The following is a 23,861-nucleotide window of genomic DNA, read 5'->3' on the forward strand; positions in this document are numbered from 1 at the left end:
AGCCAACTCATTGGTAAAGACCCTGATGCTGGGAAAGATTGAAGGCAGGAGGAGAAGAGGGTGATAGAGGATGAGATGGTTGAATAGCATCACCGATTCAATAATCAAATTTGTGCAAACTCCAGGAGATAATGAAAGACAGGGAAACCTGGCTTGCTATATTCATGGGATAGCAGAGAGTCTGACATGACTTAGCGACTGAACAACAAGACAGTCTCTACAGCAATGTTATATGTGGGGCCAGGCTCGGGGGTGGGAACTGATCTTTCCAACAATTTTCAAACTTTAAGTAGAAAACCTTCCTTCCTATGAGGCCTGCCACGCTTCTGCCCTCCACTTCTGATCCTGACTCCAGTACCATCTCCTGAGAACACTTAAGGCTGATCTAGACCATCTCAGCTTGGTTCTTGATGCATCTTACAGAACAGGAAACTGAGGCTTAGAGCCACAGCTTGATGTAACAGAAACAGCTCACAGGGTAATCCCAAAGCTTGCCAATGATTTGTGGCAGTACCTAGTGTTTTATGGTTAAGGAGAAAAGGAGGCTGGAGATCTGAGCAAACTCAAGAAGAGAGGCACCTCATGAGTTTCTCATTCATCTAAAATCTCAAACAGGTGTTCCTGATCTGCAATCATCCCTAAAGTGTTGACTCAGATTCTGTTTCCTTCCATCCATGGCTCCCTCAGTTTCAACACCATCTGTATGACTAAGACCAGCAAAGCTTCTTGCCCCCCATCAAGGTCTTTCAGCTGTAAGAGAGATTCTAAGTGTAAAGCAGTACACTGTGGTGACCCTTGGTCTCCACACGGAACAGACATGAAGTGGTGAGGGCTATGGCACTTCTAGAGAGGATGGCCACTATGTTCCTCCCCCTCCAACCCCCACCAAAAAAAAAAAGGTTAGTTCAAAGTCCTAACCCCAGTACTTCAGAAAGTGATCTTATTTGATAATAGGGTCTTTTCAGAGGTAATCAATTTAAAATGAGGTCAGTAGGGTGGACCCTAATCCAGTATGACTGGTGTACTTATACAAAGGGGAAGTCTGGACACAAAAGCAGACATGTATAGAGAACAAGGGATGTGATGATAAACTCAGGATTGTAATAATGTATGTACAAGTCAAGGAACACAGCTTCTACTCTAGGGCCTTTAGAGGGATGGTGACACCATGGTTTCAGACTTAATGACCTCCAGAACAGTGAGATGATAAATTCTGTTGTTTTAACTCAGACAATGTGGTTATGGCAGTTCTAGGAAACTAATAAGGTTAGCAATTAAGTCTTTTTAAACACTTCAGATCACAGTGGCTTGAATGTAACCTGTGCACAACCTCTGTTGAAGGGAGAAAAGGTATAGTCACTGACTGTTTCTCCCAAATCCTTATCTCACAGGCTTGTTCAATCAGAAAGGACTGAAGTTGCAAATGCATCCTGTGAGAGATTGGTTGTCTCCTCCTGGAGCTGGAGGCAGCAGACATAGATGGGTTCCTTCACTTCCAGCTGGGAGCTCCTGGGTTACCAGGGAAACAGCCTTACCTTCTCTCTAGTCCATGAAGCTGGGGAGGTTCTAAGCACAAACCAAGCCCTGACACCAGTTGTGGCTTCCAGAGAAATGAGAATGATAATAAATAAATGTAAAAAGAGTTAACAACACACCCTTTAAGCCAAGAAAAAAAAATACATCAGGAAGGACAGTCACAATTTTGTGGACTGAGAGGAGGTGTGAGGGGCTGGGCCCTTGGGCTGTGAGGGAATGACGGGTGAGGGGGTGAGGGTTCCCCTTCCCGGCCCCGGGAGATGGGGAGGAACGGAATAGGCTGTGTAGCAGCTGTGGGAGGCATTTCCACCCCCTGGCCAAAGCAGCTGCTCCTCCTCTGCCCGGCCCGGCCCCTGCTTGGCGGCCATGCTGCTGGCAGACTCCTAGCGGGACAGCGGTGTCTGCTTCAGGGACATGAGCACCGAGCGCAGGCGGGACACGTCTTTGCACTGCTTGCTGCTCTTGGGGTTGAAGTCACACAGCTGGGCCACCTTCTCCCACTCTGTGCCCGGGGTCTCCTCCTTGGATTCCTTCACAAAAGCCTCCTCAGATGCCCTGCAGGTGGAGACAGGACAGAGGTTTCAGAGCGGTCTACCTCTTCCCCGAATCAGTGATGCTCTGCTCCCACGGAGCAAGGCTGTTTCACCCAGCCTACTAAGGGGTACTTTACCAAGACATCTCCTCCCCGGCTCCATGACCTCTGACCTCAGGCTCCCAGGAACAGCTTAGCCCCCAGAGGAACTCTCGTTGGGTCCTACCTCAGGGCCTTTTTTGAGTCTTCCCTCAGACCCGCTCACAGCTTGTTTCTTGTCCTTCAGGTCTGAGTGCAGGCCTTACCTCCTGAGAAAGGTCTTCCCCTGCCACCGAAGCTCAAGTAGCCTACCCCTGCCCCAGCACTCTCTGTTCATTATCTCTCCATCAAGAGTTCCCAAACTGGGTCCCATTTGTTTATTTTTGCTTTCATTTCGATTACTCTAGGAGACTGATCAAAAAAAACAGTACCGTGATTTATGTCAAAGAGTATTCTGTTTGTAGTATCTGGTCTTGCCTTTAGGTCTTTAATCCACTGAGTTTATTTTTGTGTATGATATTAGGTGGTATTCTAATTTCATTCTTTCACATGCAGCTTTCCAGTTTTCCCAGAACTACCATTAGCTGATTCACTTCCTTGTACAGCAGAAACAAACACAACAATATAGAGCAATCATACTCCAATTGAAAAAAAAGGAAAAAGAGTTCCCAAACTGGGGCTCCTGACACCTAAAGGCCCTTGGAGGAATCCATGTAATACCTCAGCTATTTTCAACACTTCCCCAACTGGACAGGACGTTTACTAACCACCTAACTGAAATCTCTGATTCGGCATTGCCTCAGGGTTCTCTGGACTCATTGTCTCGTGAGTGTTCTTCAGAGAAGGCTGTGGTCAAAGATGCGTAAAAGAATCAATTAAAGAGGATCTTCAAATCAAATCACCCGTATTTCACTACAGAACTCTTTTTTAGCACAGAATGACTGTTCTATCAGCCTGGGGAATGCTCCACTGGAGTCTTTGCTTTTGGTTAGAATCAGATTAGGATGGAAAGTGGTCGTTTCTTCATCAGAAGTTCTGGCTGATAGTTACAGAAGCCACTGATGAAGGAACAATGGGGAAATAAAGTATAATAAATGTAGTTTTGTGGACAAAACTAAATGTGGGAGTCATTAAGAGAAAGACAATAAGGGATTCTGGGGTGGGGAGAGCTGGGTCTGTGTTCTGTTTGACCAGCAAGTGTCCTTAAAGCCCCTATCTCCTTAGCAGTCCCCCTTGCATCGCAAGCAGGACCATTTCTGCCAAGTGCCAGGCACTAGCTGATGGCGGGTGATCACTCTCCAGGTGATCCGGAGGGATCCAGGATGAGCTGGCTCTGGATCAGGCGACCCAGCCTCTCCCTAGTGATCTTGCTTCCCTGATGGGTGCTCATTTCCTAATCTATAAAGTGAGAAGCAGTGTCTCCTCTTTGCTGATCCATTTCACTGGTCTGAGAACCCAGCAACACAACATGTGTGTGGGCTTGGGAAAATGTAAGGTTCTGAGTGGAGCTGGCTGACCAGCAGGGCTGAGGGGAGCGATCTTTGAAGCTCTATCTTCCAGCTCAAAAAGTGAAGTGAAGTGAAAGTCACTCAGTTGTGTCCAACTCTTTGCAACCCCATGGACTATACAGTCCACGGAATTGTCCAGGCCAGAATACTGGAGTGGTAGCCTTTCCCTTCTCCAGGGGATCTTCCCAACCCATAAATCGAACGGGGGTCTCCTGCATTGCAGGTTGATTCTTTACCAACTGAGCTATCCAGGTCAAGAGGCTCCCCTCTAACTTTGCTGTGGGGTTCATGGTCCAGCAGCACCGCATCACCATGGAGCTTGTTGGCAATGCAGAATCATGGCCTTACTTCAGTCCTTCTGAGTCAGAATCTCCATTTTGACAAGAGCCCTTGGTGATTCCTAGGTACATGCAGGTCTGAGAAGCGCTGGTCTAGACTCTTCCTCTCTTCAGGATTCCCTTGGGTGCTCCTTGGGTCACCTCTTCAGGCACAATAGGAGCAACGAACCCCCTGTGGTGTTCTCCAGCATCAGTGCCCTTCTGCCATCCCCACTCTCCTGCTTGAAACCTCCCATGGCTCTCCGCTACCTTCAGGATCAGGTCTGAGCTTTTAAACATCACATTCAGGCTTTCTTCAACTGGCTCCAAACTGATTTTCTCCTCGCCCCCCATACCCCCACCCCAGCCACTGCAGGCCACTAGATATTTCCCCTCTCATAGCCTTTGCCCCAGCAGCTTTTCCCATCGAGGACACCCTTCTCTTCTTACCCTCGCCACACAGCCAACTCCATCTCATGCTTTAAGGGCCAGGGGCGGTCCCGCATCTTTGAAGCTTCCCCCACAGAGGGTGGCTCTGTGGAAGCCCTGTGTGTCCTTGTGAGCAGCTCTTATCACAACACACCTCCAACCATGAGCAACTTAAGGGGATGGACTGTGTGCATCTTACTCCTGTTTGACCCGGAGACTGGCATTGGGTAAGCACCAATAAGTACTGGACAAATAGGAGAGTGGACAGAGGAAGGAGTGGAAGGCTGTTATTTTGGTGTGTCCCAGGTTCTGTGAGAGGAGGTTTAGCCCAGACAGCATGAGAGGGCTGCCAAGGGCGTACCCAGAGCGAGGAACAGCAAATATTTGGCACATACGCACGAGGCAGTCATCAGACACTCATCACTGCTTTTTTTTTTCTCCTTCAGCTTCACAATTCCCAACACACCAGCCAGCTAACTATGAGAATAAATCTGGATTAGGCACAGGACCGGCTAGACCCCAAACCAGGAACATGAGACAGGCCAATGGTGGTCTTGCCAGGGGCTCGCAGCCAAATTCAGGCTGGAGCTCTGAGAGGAACAGCGCACTAAGGCAGGAGGTGGGGGATGGCAGTGCATGCTTTATACCTCCAGTATCTGGCACTCCATGCTTGTTTTGTTCAACAAAAGACTCACCCCACCTCCCACCTCCCATCCCCAAGAGCCATTTCAGGGTGGGGGGAGTTGGGCTGCTTGGCCCTTTGCCTCTCTCACCTGGGGATGGACAGCATTCTTTCCTTGTCTCTGCTTGCATTTGGCAAATCTGTCTCAAAGATGCTCAGTACACCTTTGCTGGGGGGATGGAGATGAAGGCTGGCGCTTGTGTCCACCCTGCAGGCTCACCTCCTTCTCTGATCACTGCCTCGGGCCCAGCCACACTCATTCATACCCCACCAGTGAGAGACTCAAGAAACTGCCAACCACACACAGGGACCCCAGCAAAGGAGCAAAGGAGACACGTACACGTAGCCGATGATATCAGCATCTGGCTGCTGGTAGAATGCTTTGTCAGCGATCCTTGGGGGAAGGGGGTTAGGTGAGGGGAGAACAGCAGGGCAAGATGGACAGACAGGCAGAGGGTTAAAGAGAAAGAGAAATCAGCATTAGTACCTCCAGCTGGAGACGTGTTAGGAAGCACAGTTCTGGAAGGCTCAGCAACTCTCCACGGCCCAGAGAGGAGAGCGGGGATCCTCCATCCACCCGAGGAGGGGGCCCTTTCTAACACTCAGCCCTTATCCTGTTACTCCTCCTGTTCACAAATCTTCAGTGGCTCCCATAGCCCATGTCTTCCCAGCCCTCACATTTGAGGCCCTGTACACGTGGGCCCTCACTCCGGCCCTACCTCCCACCTCTCTCCCTGCTGCCCAAGCCTTTCTTGGACAGAAAGAAAGGACAATGGCCTTTCTTTCACATCTTGCTGTGCCCTGGTCTCCTAGTTGTCCTCCAAAGCCCAGGTCCCCAGACCTGGAGGCCCCCTCCCCTGCCCATATCCCTTGCTTCCACAGCCTTCCTACAGAGGCCCTGCTCCCAAGACCAGCCCAGCATGCGGGTGCCCACTGCTGAGCTCTTTGAGGACATAGATGCGGTCTTTCTCATCTCCGCCTCCCCAGGGCCCAGCCCAGGGACTGGCAGGCAGCAGCTTGTTGAACGGAAGCTGGAGGCTTCCCAGAGCCAGCCTTCCCCTTCCTGGCGGGTCTGGTGCCTTTAAGGGCACAGCCTCAAAGGCAGGGGCTTCAGGGCGCTCTCTGGGCAGAGACCGTTTCTGCAAGGGGTTCTCTGGTGGATCTCCACTGTCTTTCCTGCTCAACACCTGTGCTTCTTCTTCCAGGATGGGCATCCTGGTTGTCCTGTAAAGCATCAGTTGCCCCCACCCAGTCCCTGTGGTTTGTGTGGGACTGGACCCCACGCACAACCCAAGAAATGAGACCCAGTCTGTATCCATCAGAGAGTCTCTGCTCCTGGGACAGTCACTGGGCCTGGGACCAGCACATAACCCCATACCAGACCAGCTGAAGCTGCTGGGGCTGAGAGGCTTACTTTCACTGGAGTTGCCAAGAAAATAGAGCAGGAGCCTGGAGCTGCCGGCGGCCACCTTGGGCCCCATCCCTGGAGTGTGTGCCCAAGAGTGAAGGTGCGGGGAAGGAAAGCAGGGCCGAGAGACAGTAAAAGTGAGCGCTGATGGACTTTGTTTCAGCCCAAGTCCACTGTGCCTGCCTGCTTCCCCCTGGCCTTTCCAGTTACATAGGCCACGAGTTTCCCTCTACTCTTCAGCCACTTCTGAGTCAAAGTGTTGTCACTTCGATAGGCAGGAAAACCCTGCATATGGCTTGGTTCTTCCCTCCCAGCCAGGCCTGTGTTCTCTGTGATGCTAACCATGGCCACAGGGCCCCCGGTCCAGCTCTTGGCCACTGGGCTCCAGGGTCATCTGGCTTACATTCCAGTGGGTCCTAGGACCTCGTCCATCGACCGATAGACTTGCTTTTCTCTGTCATGGGGAGGAGGTGAGAGCTTACAGTCACCAGCTCTGCAGCATTCAGGGTGCTGAGCTCCACAGGCCACTGAGGAAACAGCCCTGGGGGTCTGGCTTCTCCTTCCTCTGTGTTCTTGCCACCAAATCACCCGTCCTTGTGACAGTCCCCCACACCATGGCTCCTCTCATGTCCCCACCTCCCCCTTATGTCCCCACCACCCCCTCACGCCCTGATAGCCCTGCTCACCGGTTGTTGATCTTGTTCTTCTCAACTTGTTCACTCTGGCGCTGGTTCCATTCCTCCAGGTCCTTCTTGGCCTTCTCCCGCCACTCCTGCTCCATCACTTTGGAGGCAGCATCTGCAACCCCCAACAGGTGAATAAGCAGCAGCTTTCCAGGAGGAAGGTGAGGCACAGGGGCCCTGGGGGATTCTCCCCTCAGCCCGTCCTCAGCCACTTCCCACACTAAGGAGCCCCAGGTACTCTAAGGCTGCCCACCCGACATGGTGATGGTCCCAAACCACCACCCCAGCGGGAAGCCCCGACACAGGGGGCCCAGCCCAGCTCACAGCCTCAGCCCTGTCCTCACCCAGCTCCTGCAGCCGTTTCCGCTGCTCCTCTCTCCATTTGCGGATGCTCTCGGGTTCCTGCGTCAGCCTGTCCGCCTGGGCGATCGCAGCATAGCCATCCGCGGGACCGTTGGCCTCCTAGGACATAGACAGACAGCAGTGTACCCAGCCTGTCCACCGGCCCCTCTGTCTCTTCTCCTTGACTACTCCTTTCCAGTTACAGAGGCCACTAATTTCTCTTTATTCTTTAGCCACTTCTGGGTCAAAGTGTTGTCATTTCTTTAAGCAATAAAACCCTACACATCGGTTTTATTTAAACCGCTCACATCTCAAACCACGTCATGCCCACTGTCTCCTGTGACTGTACCCTGCCTTTCCACTTGCTGTGCCCTCCACCAGTCACCCTTCCCTCTCTGTGACCCCGGGCAAGTTACTCAACCTCCCTGTGCCTGACTTTGCTCATCATAAAACAGGCTACAAAATAGCACCCACTCCATAGGGTAAATATGAGGATGGAATGAATTTTAAAAGTGTGAAGAACTTCAAATACTTCTTGGTACACAGAGAGTGCCCTGTGTTTCTATCATTAAAGTTCCACTCTGTTAGTTGTGGGCTTCCCACATGGCTCAATTGTAAAGAATCTGTCTGCCAATGCAGGATCCACAGGAGAGTCAGGTTGGATCCCTAGGTGGGAAAGATCCCCTGGAGGAGGAAATGGCAACTCACTCCAGTATTCTTGCCTGGAGAATCCCATGGACAGAGGAGCCTGCCAGGCTACAGTCCATGGTGTTGCAGAGTCAGACACGACTGAGCACTTAGTTTTATTCACCCAATAACACACAGCCCCTGATGGCCTCACTTTATAATATATTTACTTGTCCATTGTCTGTCTCCTCTATCAGAATGTCACATTTGTGACAGCAGGGATTTGCCTGTCCTGTTCCCTGCTGTGTCCCCAGCACCCAGCACAGTGCCTGGCACAGAGCAGGTACTCTGTAACTATTTGCTGAGTGAACAGTCCTGAGATAGGCAGGGTGGGCTTAGCTAAGATCGTGCAGTGATGGGAAACTCAGACTCAGGGGCCAGACCATCCAGGTTCAGATCCCATCTCTACTGCCTACTACGTGTGTGCCACTCAACCTTGCCTGACCTCAGTGTTCTCATCTGAAATGAAGATGATACTAAAACTGCCTCTAAGAGCTGGTGTGAGGATTTGATGCAACAGTACTTGTAAGAAACTTACAAGAGTGCCCGGCAGGGAGTGATGGCTCAGTAAATGATAGCTAGAATTATTATTATTATTCATTGTCATCTTATAGGGGACGGAAACTGGGGCAGAACCTGGGCCGGAGTCCAGGCCTCCTCTGACTTCCAGGCCAGGGCTCTGCCCAATTCTCCAGGCTGCCTGCCAGGGTAGGGGACTCCAAGCATGGCAGGCTGAGAGCTCAGCCCAGACAGGCTGGGGCTTCCCTCTGTTCTCGAAGAGCCAGAGCTTTTCTATGATCCAGCCCATCTCTCAGCACTCCCACTCTGGCGCTCTGTCTGCCCCGTGCATTCCTGTCTCCACCCATCCCACATCCACGCTGCCCCGCCTTTGTCTCCTCCGTGCTTTCGGCCTTCAATTGTCTCCCCTCCTTCCTCCAGCTGATGAAATCTTATTCCATCCCACGAGTTTCTAGCTCAGAAGTCACCAGCTCTGGGGTATTTCCAAACCCCCAAGTAGATCTCACAGCCCTTCCTCTCCCTGTGCTCCTTCGCCTTCTCCCAAGTGTGTCTCCTGGCTGGACTGCGAGATCCCTGTCAGCAGGGCAGAACCTTGTTTACAGCCCTATGAACCTGTCTCTCCTTTCACCGCTCTGTTGCTCAAGCACTCATCAAACTGTCATTAATCCCAGTGTTGTTTAATGTCTTCTCCCCACCCAACAGCATCTGTCCAATGGCGCCCACACAGCTGGTGCTCAACAAGCAGTGGCCGTGTGGATGAAGATCCCCCCTGGGACCAGCATGTGCCAGTTCAGAGGAAGTGCTGGGTGTCTGTCCAAGGGGCTGTGGGCAGCAAGGTGAAGGAACAAGCAGATGGACGTAAGAGCTGCATCTCCCTGGGGAGAGAGAAGGGCAGGCTGAGGGCGAGGCAGTGCTGCCTGGCTCCTCGGATCAGACCCACCCTTGGGTGGGGCATCTGGGGCGCTGCCCTTATTCCTCCTTCCTGCCCAACATTATATTTCAATTCAGAAAGTCTCTCTTGACATCTCAAGGGGCCTTTCCAGGGCCCTAATCTCGACAACACAAGTTGATCACCGATGTAGGGTGAGCCCCACCCTGTCCAGTTCTGGGAAAAACCCTGTCGTGAGGCCAGGCTACCAGGACCTCTAGCCAATCCTATAGAATGTCCCATCTGCAGACAAGTGCAGTTACTTTGGTGTCTATGTGTTTATCCAGGTGCTACATTTTATTTCTTCTTGGTACTCATGATATCTTAAAAGACTAGCTTCCTTAGGGGCTCAGACAGTAAAGAATCTGCCTGCAATTCGGGAGACCTGGGTTTGATCTCTGGGTCAGGAAGATCCCTTTGAGAAGGGAATGGTGACCCACTCCAGTATTTCTTGCCTGGGAAATCCCATGGACAGAGGAGCCTGGTGGGCTACAGTCCTTGGGTTGCAAAGAGTCGGACATGACTAAGCAACTAACACTTTCTGACTTTCTTTACTATCTGCCCCCCACCCCTCCCCAGTAAAGTGAGTTCCATGCAGACAGAGACTATCTCTGTACAGAACCTAGGACAGGGAGGGCCTGGCTGTAAGAGGAGCTCAAGAACATCTCTTGAATGAATTAACATATGTTCATGCTTGGGGACAGAGATGACCAAGTTGGCCCATCATCCAGGAGCTTGACAGAGGGAGTTCTTCACAAATGAAGACCATGACTTGGGGTACGTGCATAACATGGGTCATGAAAAGAGGGGGGACAAGGGAGGGTATGACCTTTCTAGCCTAGGAGCAGAGTAGGCTGGGAAGAGACAGGGGAAGGACATTTCAGATCAAGAGTTGGCAGCGTAAGGACCACATGAGGCTGGTGCCTTTGGGAAAATGTGAGTACAGACATGCTGCCACGTGTGGATGAGATGGGTTGAGAGAGGTGGGCTGGAGGGTTAGAAGTCATTCCATGGTGTCCTTCAGGACTCACCATCTCCTTTAGAAGTGCGTGCGTGCTCAGTCGTGGCCGACTCTTTGCGACCCCATGGACGGTAGCCTGACAGGCTCCTCTATCCATGGAATTTTCCAGGCAAGAATACTCAAGTGGGTTGCCATTTCCTATTCCAGGGGATCTTCCCAACCCAGGGGTCGAACCAGCATCTTCTGTGTCTCCTGCATTGGCAGGCAGGTTCTTCACCACTGAGACACCTGGGAAGCCCCACCATCTCCTTCAAGACTGCCCTAAAATTAAGACTCAGGTTAGAGTGCTTACAAACTGGCAAAGAACCTTCAATTAAATGGTTCTCTTTGGCCTTCACAAACCTTCAAGGTGGGTTTTATTATCTTTGTTTTACAGGTAGGAAAAAGTCTAGCTTCAAAGTCCCAAGGTCACCTAGCCAGCAACTGGCAGAGCCAGAATTCAAACTGAATTCCTGGGTGTAACACCCCGGCCACACATAGCCAACAGGGGCCAAAGTCACTTCTGTGTCACGTGATTTTTTCCTCCCTAACATGTCTAGCATCCCAAGATTAGAGACCGTGCCCTGTCCTCCCACTCCCAAGGCCCACTCCCTGTCTCTCTCACACTTGCCTTCATACCCTCCTTGGCTCACTTAGTAGCTTGCTCAGGAATAAGAAGCTTCTAAGGCTATAGAGGACTCTTCTCAACAGACCTGTGGGGACAGCAAGGGAGGGCTTCTCATCCCCATTTTACAAATGACAAATCCAGCTCAAAGCAGCGACTAGTCCAAGGTCGTCCAGCTGGGAAAAAACAGAAATGAAGCCCAGATTGTCTGACTCCATCCAGACTTCACCACAGCGCCTCAGTCTGGGTGTAGAAGCAGCTGGAGTAGATGCTGGGGACGGAGGGAGGTTAGGAGGATTGATGGGAGGAGCCTGGAGCAGCTGCACTCCACATCCAGAGACATCACTCAGTGTGGCCCTAGCAGATGGTGCCCAGAGATGGCTGTGCCCCAGGCTCTGAGTGGAGAGCCCGGTCAAGCTGAGCCTGCCTCCTCCACCAACGCGGCCCACTGATAGGCTCTGGCTGGGAGCTGTTCCCGCCCCCCACACACCCCTATGCCTCCCACCTGGAAGCACAGGGCCCTGCACCTGTGGTCTCTTCCGGCTCCCCCAGCACACCCTTCCCTGCAGCAGCCCCAGACTGAGCATCTTATCCTCTATGCCTTTGCACATGCTGTCCTCCCAGCCAGGGCCACCCACCTCTCCCTGGGCAGCCTGGAACCCACTTCCAGCATCCGTTACTGTTGCACTCTCTGACTTCAGTGCAGCATCTAGCGGCTGAACCTGCTTCAGGTCCCAGCTCTTCCGGGCTGTGTAACTAGAGCTATTAAACCTCCCTGTGTGTCTTCCTTCTCCTCATGGGTAAAGTGGGGATAATGTATGGAACCTACATGATAGGAGTGTTGGGAAGATGAAATGAGTTAATCCATTAAAGCTTTTGGGTGGTGCCCAATGCAGAATAGCTTCCCTGGTGGCTCAAATGGTAAAGAATCTGCCTTCAATGCAGGAGACCTGGGTTCATTCCTGGGTTGGGAAGATCCCCTGTGGAAGGGAATGGCAACCCACTCCAGTATTTTTGCCTAGAGAATCCCCATGGACAGAGGAGCCTGGCAGGCTACAGTCCATGGGGTCACAAAGGGTCGGACACAACTGAGTGACTGATACTTGCATTTCGATGTATAATAAGAACTCAGACTCCTGGCTCTTGAGACCGGCCCCACACCTGAGCCCCTGCTGTCCTGCACTTGAGCTCTTTGAGAACCAAGAGCCATTGCATTTGCCTCTACATCCAAGGCCTTGAGCACAGCGCATGGCACTCAGAATGTGAGCTGACTAAATGAAGGAATGAGGGGCTGCCTGCAAAGCAATGTGGAGGGCATGGGGAGAGCCTGGGACACAGCATCAGAGGGACTTGGGCTTCAAGTCCCCTCCTGCCACTCACTGGAGGTGCGACCTTTAAGAAATCCCCTCCTTGTTCTCCTTAGGTGTCGTCACCTATCAAATGGGAGTGACAACATCCCACTCCAGGTGTGAAGTGGGGCCTGAATGTGATAACTGCCCTGCAACCACTGTAGCCCGTAGCCTGGGAGGGCTCACCCGGGGCTGCAGGAACGTTTGGAGCCCCTCCCAAGCTCAAAAGGGAAGGCACCTGGGAATGGCCGGGACCAAAAGGCAGGAGGCTACAATCAGGGCCAGGCTTGTCTTGGCCCAGCTCTCTGGTGGCACCCCTCTCCCAAGGGACCCCTCCGCTGGACACAGGAGACCACCACAAGGGCTTCCGGAGGCCAGGCTGGCCCAGCACGTGCTGTGACACCATGGGGAGCCAGGAGGATGAGGCACAGCTGATCCTGGGGATTGACCAGCTAAAGCTAAGCTGAGCTGAGCTGTTGATTCCTCTAAGTAGCTCAGTGGGGATGATGGCCACGCGGATGGGGAAGGAAGAGAGCTTGTGTAGGAGGAGTGAGTCCTGCTGGGGCCTTCCTGCCCCTGGCAGCAGCAGAAAGAATTAGAATAGGTTTGGGTAGGCTTATCCTTAGGCCTTAGGTCCAGGTTCATAGCTGGACCCCGCGGTGGCTCATGCCAAGTCATTTCAGTCGTATCTGACTCTTTTCGACCATTTATACTCCTCTGTCCAGGGATAGATACTCCAGGCAAGAACACTGCAGCGAGTTGTCATGCCCTCCTCCAGGGGATCTTCCTGACCCGGGGATCGAACCCATGTCTCCTGTGGCTCCTGCACTGCATGCGGATTCATTACCGTTGAGCCACCAGGGAAGCTCCCAGTGGCCCACAGGCTTCCAGAAAAGATCAAGTAAGGTAGCAGGAAAGTTCTGTCCAGGATCCTTGAAAGTCAGATCCTGCTCTGTGCTCCATCCTAAGAGAAATCTGCAGGGGCTTCCCACCTGCAAGCTGGCCCCTGTGGGCAGCTTGCAACAAGGGGGTGGAGCAAAGGGCACCGGATGAGGAGATTTAGATGAACCTGAGGGCTTCCCAGGTGGCGCTAGTGGTAAAGAACCTGCCTGCCAAAGCAGGAGATGTAAGAGACTCGATGGACGTGAGTCTGAGTGAACTCCAGGAGTTGGTGATGGACAGGGAGGCCCGGCATGCTGTGATTCATGGGGTCGCAAAGAGTCGGACATGACTGAGCGACTGAACTGAACTGACTGAAGAGATGCGGGTTCAATCCTGGCTCGGGAAGATCCCCTGGAGAAGGACGTGGCAACCCACTCAAGTACTCTTGCCTGGAGAACTTCATGGACAGAGGAGACTGGTGGGCTACAGTCCATGGGGTCGCAAAGAGTTGGACACGACTGAAGCAACTTAGCATACACTGCATACATACAGATGAACCTGAAATTGGCCACTAAGCTTCTGAGTGACTTGCCTCATCTGTGACCCCCTTCCCTGCCTGTAAGGATGCTAGCGTCGCACATGTGAAGTGAAAGTTGCTCAGTCATGTTTGACTCTTTGTGACCCCAAGGACTATACAGACCATGGAATTCTCCAGGCCAGAATGCTGGAGTGGGTAGCCACTCCCTTCTCCAGGGGATATTCCCAACCCAGGGATCAAACCCAGGTCTACCGCAAATGATTCACAAATAAACATACCTGGGGTTATTCTTGGTAGCAGTGAGAAAAAAAATTCCCACTGAGATTGGGGAGGAGGCCTAGGGTTTCTCAGATTCTTTCAATACAAAGTGAGGCCAGGGGCAGGACAGGAGAAGGCCTCCAGGTGCTAATATGTAGAAAGGGAAAATTATCTTGCTCCTGGTGTTCTAGGTACTATGGTCCCAAGTATATCTCCAGCTCCAGGGCCACTTTAGGGCACAGACCTTTCGGGGCAAGCCAAGTCCTTTGGAGTATGTGCAGGGCAGGGGCAGTCTGAGTCTCTATGCTCTGCCGAACTGGACAGGCATCAGTGCTGCTTATTTGGAGCTCTCAGGCAGGCCCAAGGAGACACGAAGCTCTTAAAGTCCTAGAGACTAACTTTTCTAGCTTGCCGGTAGTTGAATAATTTTCCAGAAATGAGACTTGGCCAGTTGCCCTGTGTAAGGTACCAGCCCATCCCTCTTACATAAGAAACTATTGTTTGTTCTCCCTGAGGATTTAGGAGGCCAGCTCCTCCACAAGGCAGAGTTCAGGAGATCCTGCAGCAGTTAAGGGTCTTTGACCCAGTCCAGTGGGAATTAAAGTTCATCTGGTGAAGACTGTTGCATCTGTGGGGTCCTGAGGATACTATTTGTGTTCCAAATTCTTTAAGTACTTTTAATATGATCTGTATATGTAGGAATGGAGGGGGCTTAGATGAGTGTGGAGAGACATTTTTAACTAGAAATATCTTTGATGTGCTTAGCCGCTCAGTCGTGTCCTACTCTTTGCGACCCCATAACCCACCAGGCTCCTCTGTCCATGGGGATTCTCCAGGAAAGAATACTGGAGTGGGTAGCCATGCCCTCCTCCAGGGGATCTTCCCAACCCAGGGATCGAATCCAGGTCTCCCAAATTGCAGGCAGATTCTTTATGGTGTGAGACACTAGGGAAACCCAAGAATACTGGAGTGGGTATTTACTAGCTGTGTTTTTCGGTGGCGGGGCTGGGGGTGGGGAATGTGAGAGAGAGAGAGAGTGTGTGTTATAGGATCATTACAAAGAATTTTAAAACAACTCAGTGAAACTGAAAGCTTTTCCTTTCCCTCCCTTCTCCCACAACCTTGGGGTTAACCACTGCTAACAGTTGGTAAACATCCTTTCAGATCTTCATGCAAACATATTTCTAAAATACAAAACAGGACCATACTGTGCATATTACTCTGCAAGCTGCTTTTCCATTTATTATATTATGGGCATCTTTTCATGTCCATACAGAAAGCTCTGACTGCTCTTTGTAACAACGGCATGGTTTTCCAATTTACCTACCCAGGTCCCCAAGAGTGGGCACTTGGGTTATTTCCAGTTTTTCTGCTACTATAAATAATCATATAAAGAATCTGAGTGTCTCTGTCCAGCTATTTCTTTAGGAAAATTCTGAGAAGTGAAATCTCTTTTAACTGGGTCCCACCCAGTGAAAACGCTCAGACATGGAGACAACCACTGGGTTCAGCCTCCCACCAGTGGCAAACACGTGCAGGGCCCTGTGTTTCCTTTAGCCCATGCCACTGCGAGCCACTTTCTTTCTCCCTCTGCAAGCTAGACATTACCATGGGCAACCTGAGGCCATACGCCATCGATCCCTATCTGTGTGGTCCTTATTCTTCATCCCCTTCTCCTACACAACCAAAAAAAAAAAAAAATGTGTCAAAAACTTTCTTAATGTTCCCATCCCAATGAACAGAACTTGAAGCCCTCTTCCTACCCATGATGGGGGCCAAAAAGTTACTGAGACCCAGGCTGTCAGTCCCTCCCGCTGCAAGGACAGAATCTTGCTTACCTGAAACACATCTCCATTGACCGTGGCCCCCATGTCCTCAGAAGCTGATAGAAAGAGAACAAGAAGACAGCATTACTCATTGCTCAGCTTATAATAAGCAGGGTCCTACATTAGTGACCGAGCCAACCTCTGCATATATCCGTGTGTGTGTACTGACTTCCACATATACAGACATCATGTACACATAAATAACCTGGGTTCAGTCCTTGACTGTTCACAAAGCCTTCTCATAGCTGTTATCACATCTAGTTTTCACCATAGCCTTGTGCTGAAAGACACAAGGTATGTTATCAACCCATTTTACAGATTCTCAAACTGAGGCCCAGAGAGGCTATGTGATTGCCCAAGGTCGCCAGCCAGTAATAGCTCCTCACCTACCTGAAATTAATTTCCCCTCAGCTGCAGTTAGGAATGGCCTGATTTCCTATGGAGCCTATGCCCAGTGAGCCAGCAGAGGAGCTGGAGGCTCAGGGCGGGTCTGCGAGGACTCAGGAAGAAGGGACTGCACGTCTCCGCTTGTCCCTGAGGTGCCTTGAGCAACGGCTTCACCTGGGAGAGCAGGAATCAGCCCCTACCAGGCAGCACTTGGCCTGATTTTCCTCCTCCTGCCCCTCCCAGAAGGATTTGCTGCAGCCCTCACCTCAACAATGACTCCTCCTGGTCCCTTGCCCTGACACCTGATTTTTCACAAATTCCTGTGACTTCTGCTGCAGCAGGGACCCTCAAGGTTGGGGGTCCCTCTGCCCCCCGCCAGGCCCGCCTGCACAGCTACTTGGTCTGTCTGCCCCACTAGTGGCAGTGAGCACCTGGAGGGGCACACCTGTGTCCAAACCCTCCCACCGTCTTCCCCAGAGCTGGGTACTGTACCTACGACTTAGAAGGCGCTCAGAAATATTTGTTGAATAGCAAATTAATCAACGCACTAAAGAAAGATGGACTAAATGGCTTTTGTCCACTCACAGGCCTCTCTGCCTCCATCTTCACCCTCTCCCAAACCTCTTTCAAACCAACTGCCATGGCTGATGAAAAGCATAAGCTTACCTACGTAACTCTTCTAATTAAAAATAAAATGAACACAAACCGGCAGCCCATAGGGTCTGCTCCTTCTTTGGGAACTCGACAGGTGCCGCTCCCTCTCCCTGGAAGGCTCTCCTGCTCTCTCAAGCCCTTCAGCCTCTGCTCAAACACTTCCTTATTAGAGGCCTTCCCTGACCATCCCTGACATTTGTCCTCTGCACCCCTCTCCTCCCCTATACAGTACTTTGTCTGTATCATCTACCAAGGCCTGATAGATTTATTTTTGTATGTGCTAATTGCTTATCTACCCCACTTGAAAGCCCTCCAGGAGGGCGGGGACTTTGCTTTGTCCATCACTGGGATCCAGCACCTAGAACAGTGCCTGACACATAACAGGGGCCCAATAAATATTTGTTGAATGAATACACTGAACCTCGGACCATAACTCATGAGGATCTTTGCAATCTGGCCCTGCCCATTTTTCCTGCCTCACTTCCCACCAGTCCTTCCCACAAACCCTATTCTGGTTTCCGCCTTCCCCAAACACACTATGCCACATTCCATGCCTTTCTTCCTACTTCCCTCACCAAAGAATGTTCTTGGGGATCCAGTCGTTTGCCAAAGCCCAGTTCACAACTCACCTCCTCTGGGAAGCCCTCCACTGCTTCCTCTTCTACCCTGAGCGCTGATGGAAGGTCTCAACTACTATGGAGTATCCCCAAATACTGTATAGCACCCCCCACCCTCTTACGTGATTACTGTGACCTCCCATGGGTCATGCATTCCCTTATCAGGCTCTGTATCCCATTCAGCTAGCTCCTATGGGTGAACAGTCAGTATTGGCTAAATGGAAGTTGAATTGCTCTTTGGGGGCCCGTTGTTGTCTGCAAGGCCTGAGGACTCTCAGAAACTGCAATGCCTCTTAGCCAGGAGCCACAGGAGGCTGTATAAGACCATCCCAGATGGACAAGTACACTTCACCAGCCAGATAGAGCCGTGAGTCACAGTGACAGTGCTTTCAGCTTGGGGACTAAAGGGAGGGATCCTTAACCCCATGGAAACAATCCCCAGCAGATATAAATTATAATCAATTTTGTTTTCAAACAGTGATCGATTTTAGCCAACAGTTATCAGCTGTCCTCCCTGCTCATTTAGATGGGGTTTCTCCTGCACGGGTGGCCTGGTCCCTAAATTAGTGGCAGCATCTTCTCCAGGGGTGTCTCCTCTACCAGAGTCTGAACTTACCGGGGTCCATTCACGATGCCGGTGTGTGCACTTGGCATTTCTGGAGGGGAAGTTGTGCCCCCTCCCACACGCCACCCTGACCAGTCCCAGTCTCAGACCCCTCAACCGCAGGAGTGGCCAGGGGCCCACCCTGCCCTTCAGGAGGTCTCTGCAACCCAGTCTCTCAGTCCCATGGGTGCTGCCCTTTGGAAATGAGGCTTCAGCCTCTTTGGGAATCCACACACACCCACACATGAAATTACGAGTCTCTGTCCTCACAGTGCTTTCTGACCAGCCCATGGCACGTTAATAATCGCGTGCCCACAGTCCAAAGCCGGCAGAACAGGAGTGAGGCAGATATGGGTCCCAGGGATAAGCCGTGGGTGTAACTTCCCTCAGATCGCTAATCCCCTTTTGGGACAAGGACAGACAGGGTCCAGAACATTCCTGGGAGCTTACTGAGTCCCATCAGGGGGAAATGGGTTTGCCCAGGAAATGACTGGGCAAGTCAAGGGCAGAGCCAGGTGGGGCAGGTAGAAATCTGGGTGTGAAAATGTAAACCTCCTGGGCCCTACCCAAGGCTGATGAATGGAAACAAAGTATCCATTGCTCAGGCTGGCCACACCTCCAGCCCAGAGGAGGGGCTCAAAGAAGCTCAGGCTCAGGCCTACTCTAAACAGTTTCCCCTGAGGTACATGCATGCATGCACGTGCTCAGTCGAGTCCGACTCTGTGCAACCCCATGGACTGTAGCCCGCCAGACTCCTCTGTCCACGGGATTCTCCAAGCAAGAATCCTGGAGTGGGTTACCATGCACTCCTCCGGGGGATCTTTCCAACCCAGGGATTGAACCCGAATCTCCTGCATTGCAGGAGGATTCTTTACCACTGAGCCATCCAGAAAGCACCCCCTGTCCCCAAAGTCAGGGCACTCAGCACAAGGGCATCATTTAAGAGACAAGACTCAGAAGTGATGAGTGGTGCTGGCTGCAGGAGCTTCCGTCCAGCTCCCAGCTGCCTAAGGCACATTTTCTGCAACTTATTCAGGCTTCTGGCACTCATCACCAGTCTCCAGGGGATTACTTACTCATCACCATCTAGACCTAGGAGGGTCAGATCAATTCTGTCCTATCTGGCCACCTATTGAGCCGCATCCCATAACTCCTCTAAGATCCCTGTGCTCCACTCAGCAGGGTAGCTGAGCATTTGCAGCTTTAGTGGTTGTGAGTACAGGAGACCTCAGAGGGCCATGTCCCTGCTTCTTTCCCTGCCACCTCCGGTCTGGGGCCAACCTGTATCACCCCTGCCAGAGAGTGAACCTCCCGTCCAGGCCATAAATCCCTGGAGTCCCACCGTCCTAGGAGAGGTCACAGCCTGTTCAAACCCCAGCCACATCTGCAGCCCTCTGCCTGACTTCTCCCTGCTTCTCTCTTAGATGGTTCTGACATGGGTTCTCCCAGCAGGCCTCTCCCATGCCAACCTGACTGGGGAAGCTGGTAGTCTCAAGATGTAGGCCCATATTTTCTAGGAATTCCCTGGGGTGTGTGAGGGTTTGTGCCAAAGTGCTAGAAGCTGCTGCTCCTTCAGAAGACATCCACTGCTGACTTGGTTAAGTAGCAAAAGATTCCCCCATCTCCACATCCCATCACTTCCCAGGGTGACTGCCACAGCATTTGAAAGAATGTGGAGCCCAGAGTTGAGAGGCCTGGGATCTAGTCCCAGATCTGTCACTCATGGCTGTGTGACTTTGGGCAAGACACTCAGGCTCTCTGGGCTTCCAGTTTCTTACATGTGACAAAGGGCTTGTTATGTTTCTCACACGAAGAGGATACAGAGATGCTTCGAGCCCCTCAAGCCACAGGAACTGTCTTATTCATATCTGTATCCCCACTGTGTCTGGCACACAGTAGGTGCTCAGTAAATGTTGAATACAAATATAACTATAAGGAGCTTTACCTGTAAACATTTTTTTTTTTAAATATGTAAGCTACCACTTATTCTGACAGGCCCATAAACCCCCACTAAAATGACAACATTAACAGGAAACAAGGGCTGTTTCGGATGCAGCCATGAAAATGATAGCTAGTTTTTAACTTTAAGAAATTGTTCTTTCAGGCAGAACTTAAAGCTTGAACATTGTTGATAAACACGCTGTTGCAAGGACCAGGCCCCAAACCCCAATAGCCCTGGACCACCTTTGCAAAACCACTAAGCTCCAAACCCAGCAGGGCAGGATCACATCTGACTGAAGCCCTCTGTGCCCCTGCCCCCATACTGGTGTCTCTGACTCAGAGCCTGGCATATGGAAGGCAATGTGGCCAGGGGAAGAGGATTCAGTCTGAGAGAAATGGTTTAGTCCTCGCTCTACCACTTACTAGTTCTTTCAGTAGTGTACATTTTGAGCCTTGGTTCTTCCATCTCTGAAATGGGTGTATAATGCACACGAAATGATGAAATGTTAAGTAAAGTGCCTAGAACAGTGACCGCAGGATGGCAGGTGATCCTCCAGGAAAGTCTGTAAGTTCTTAGAGCACCCAGTGCCTCCTGCTTTCCCAACTGAAGGAGGGAGCTAAGTCCAAGGGTCAGGGAGGTCTGAGGTCCTGTGCACACCTGCAGGGCTCAGCCGGAGGCAGCCAGCCTACTGGGAAGCTCAAGGCTGGGCTGCGTTGGATTCCAGAGCCAGGCAGTGGTGGAGCTGGCTTGGGAATGAAATGTCATGACGAATTTCTATGCCGGGAGCCACCAGATCCTCAGCCCCAGGCGGGGCCTCACATAGGGAACGCAACAAGATCGCCCTCCCATTTCCTTCTCCAGGTCCCCCTCAGGTACACATACAGCCCCAGGCCTGCTTCTGGCTGGCCAAAGCAGGCCTTCTTCGCTCTACCGCAGGGCCCGGAGGCCGAGGACCCCGGGTGCGAGCCCCAGATCCCCCCCTCCAACCCCCAGTACCCAGGCCACCGCGCTGACTCACCCCCACTGGCGGGTCCCGGCTGCGCGAGGCCCCCCTGGCTGCCGGCAGGTGCCCCGAAACCCTCGTCATTCTCTATGCCCGCAATCTCACTCTCCTGCTGGGCCAAGAAGGCAGCCGCCGGGTCCTCCTCGGCCGCTTCGGGGGCCCCGCTCTCAGACGACGAGAAGAAGCCAAAGTCATCAGCCATTTTCCCCGCGTCTCTGCCGAAGCGTCCGTCTGGTGCTCGGCTCTGCCCGGCGCGTGCCCCGCGCTGCGCCCGGCGGCCGCGGCACTGTCACCCGAGCACCCCGGGGGGAGCCGCTCGGCCTCGGCGGGGACGGGCTCAGCGCGGCGGCCCTACACTTCCTCTCCGCCACCGGGCCCGGCTCGCCTGTCACTGCGGCTGCAGGCGGGAGGAGCCGGGACGGGAATGCGGTGATGTCACCGGCCGAGGGAGGAGGCCCGCAGGACGGCCGGAGGTCGCCTCTCAGCGGCCACAGGAGGGCGGCAGCAGGACGGCGGCGCAGCCCCAGGGGCCCGGGGCCGCGCTACCTGCTCGCGGCCACCAGCGGCGCGTCTCCAGGACACAGGACTGGCGCAGCTCCTGCCGGGTCCGGAGGCGAAGCAGATGGGACCAAGGGACCATCGCGTGTACAGGGTCACCGCAGACTGGCAGCCCGGATTTCAGGAGCACCGAGCGGGTGGTCGCAGCGCAACCTGGCTCCTCCTGATTCATTCTGCACACGTTTCTTCTCCAAGGCTCGGCGGGTGTTATGAAGCCCCGTTATCAATAGCCTTGGAGAGGTAACATTAAGACCCACCGCTTTATTGCATCCTTCTTGCCAGTCCAGGGTCTTCCCCACAAGGCCATGTTGTTTCCGTACATTTCTTATGCATTTCCTGTCATTTGGAGGCTTCAGCTCAGGCCACCAGAGTTTGCGTGACGTGACGGGGTCTCTACCTGGAGGCTGGGTCCCTTCAATGTCCCTTGCTTCCCTGGTTGCTCAAACGGTAAAGAATCTGTATGCAATTAAGGAGAACTGGGTTCCATCCCTGGGTCAGGAAGATCCCCTGGAGAAGGACATGGCAACCCTCTTCAATATTCTTGCCTGGAGAATTCCATGGACAGAGGACCCTGGCGGGCTATAGTCCACAGGGTCACAAACAGTCAGACAGGACTGAAGTGACTTAGCAGTAGCAGCAAGTATAAACCAAATTGAGAAAGGCAAACCCAGTTTATCCAGGCAGCCTACCACTCCTCCACTCAGTCACCCTAAGTAAACAGACTTCAAAACATATTAAAACCCAAGCTCTGGCCATGGGGAGATTACAATCTAGGAGCCCAACAGATGGGAAATGGTCAGACATTTTCTCGGAGTGATAGGTGCTGTGACATTTAAACACAGGCTTGGGTCGGGGGTGGGGGGGGGGTGCGGCAGGGGAAGAACCACCATCGGATCTTTAGGATTTTTTCTTTCTGATTTGAAATTTGAAGGTCAAAAAAGAAAGGAAAGATGAGCCGCCCCTAACAGTGGGTTCCCTTAGTGGGTGGGGAGTGGAAGCAAAGTTAAACTGAAGGGCAATCTCAGTTTTGCACAGGAATACTTTGATGTAGGTTTCATTCTTATGATGAAAATATAATCATTTATCAGTAGTGTGGAAAAGAGAAACTTCAGGCCCTGCACAATCTGGTGCAAGCTCAGCACTGCACCATCACTCATCTCACTCCTCTTCCTTATTACCCCAGCTGCAGCCTCAGGTGCTGAAAAGAGCTGTACAGTTCCCTACTTTAACAAACCAGCCTTAAATGTCAACTCCAGGCTTTGTAGAGACAGAAGGACTACTGAACACACTATGCGCCCTTTGTGATCACCCGTGGATGTACTTACTTGGTTCCTGGAGACTTCAATGCCTCTGCCGGCACTCTTCCCAACTAGTTCCTCCTTCCTTCCTGCTCCTTCCTAATGTAGCCATCAGCAAAATTACTTACATGCTTAATTTATACAAGTTACTGGATGAAGCACAAGCTGGAATCAAGATTGCTGGGAGAAATATCAATAACCTCAGATATGCAGATGACACCACCCTTATGGCAGAAAGTGAAGAAGAACTAAAGAACCTCTTGATGAAAGTGAAACAGGAGAGTGAAAAAGTTGGCTTAAAACTCAACATTCAGAAAACTAAGATCATGGCATCTGGTCCTATCACTGCATGGCAAATAGATGGGGAAACAATGGAAATAGTGACAGACTTTACTTTGAGGGGCTCCAAAATCACTGCAGATGGTGACTGTAGCATGAAATTATAAGACGCTTACTCCTTGGCAGGAAAGTTAAGACCAACCTAGACAGCATAGTCAAAAGCAGAGACATTACTTTGCCGACAAAGGCCCGTCTAGTCAAAGCTATGGTTTTTCCAGTAGTCACGTATGGATGTGAGAGTTGGACTATAAAGAAAGCTGGATGCCGAAGAATTGATGCTTTTGAACTGTGATGTTGGAGAAGACTCTTGAGAGTCCCTTGGACTGCAAGGAGCTCCAACCAGTCCATCCTAAAGGAAATCAGTCCTGAAT

At 51.9% G+C, this 23,861-nt stretch overlaps 1 protein-coding gene across 2 annotated transcripts; it reads right to left on the reverse strand.

The window, feature by feature from the left end:
* Positions 1–1,643: 1,643 nt before the first annotated feature.
* CLTB (clathrin light chain B) lies at positions 1,644–21,899 on the reverse strand. Of its 2 annotated transcripts, XM_061423009.1 has the most exons (6): positions 21,311–21,899; positions 16,101–16,144; positions 7,479–7,596; positions 7,138–7,249; positions 5,384–5,437; positions 1,644–2,091 (listed from the first exon to the last, which is right to left on the reverse strand). In XM_061423009.1, exons 1-6 carry the CDS (start codon positions 21,495–21,497, stop codon positions 1,920–1,922), a joined length of 687 nt encoding a protein of 228 aa, XP_061278993.1. In that variant the 5' UTR covers positions 21,498–21,899; the 3' UTR covers positions 1,644–1,919. The 2 variants fall into 2 exon arrangements, with proteins under 2 accessions (XP_061278993.1, XP_061278994.1); XM_061423010.1 differs by lacking the exon at positions 5,384–5,437 and having other exon boundaries at positions 21,311–21,716.
* Positions 21,900–23,861: the final 1,962 nt, after the last annotated feature.

Source organism: Bos javanicus, chromosome 7 (assembly GCF_032452875.1).
Source record: "Bos javanicus breed banteng chromosome 7, ARS-OSU_banteng_1.0, whole genome shotgun sequence".
Taxonomy (NCBI): domain Eukaryota; kingdom Metazoa; phylum Chordata; class Mammalia; order Artiodactyla; family Bovidae; genus Bos; species Bos javanicus.

Coding starts and splice junctions, on each gene's coding strand:
- CLTB (XM_061423009.1), bottom strand. CDS start 21,497: ATGGCTGATGACTTTGGCTTCTTCTCGTCGTCTGAGAGCGGGGCCCCC. Junction 7,597..16,100: donor TCAATGGAGATGTGTTTCAG/GTAAGCAAGATT, acceptor TCTATGTCCTAG/GAGGCCAACGGTCCCGCGGA. Junction 7,250..7,478: donor GAAACGGCTGCAGGAGCTGG/GTGAGGACAGGG, acceptor TGGGGGTTGCAG/ATGCTGCCTCCAAAGTGATG.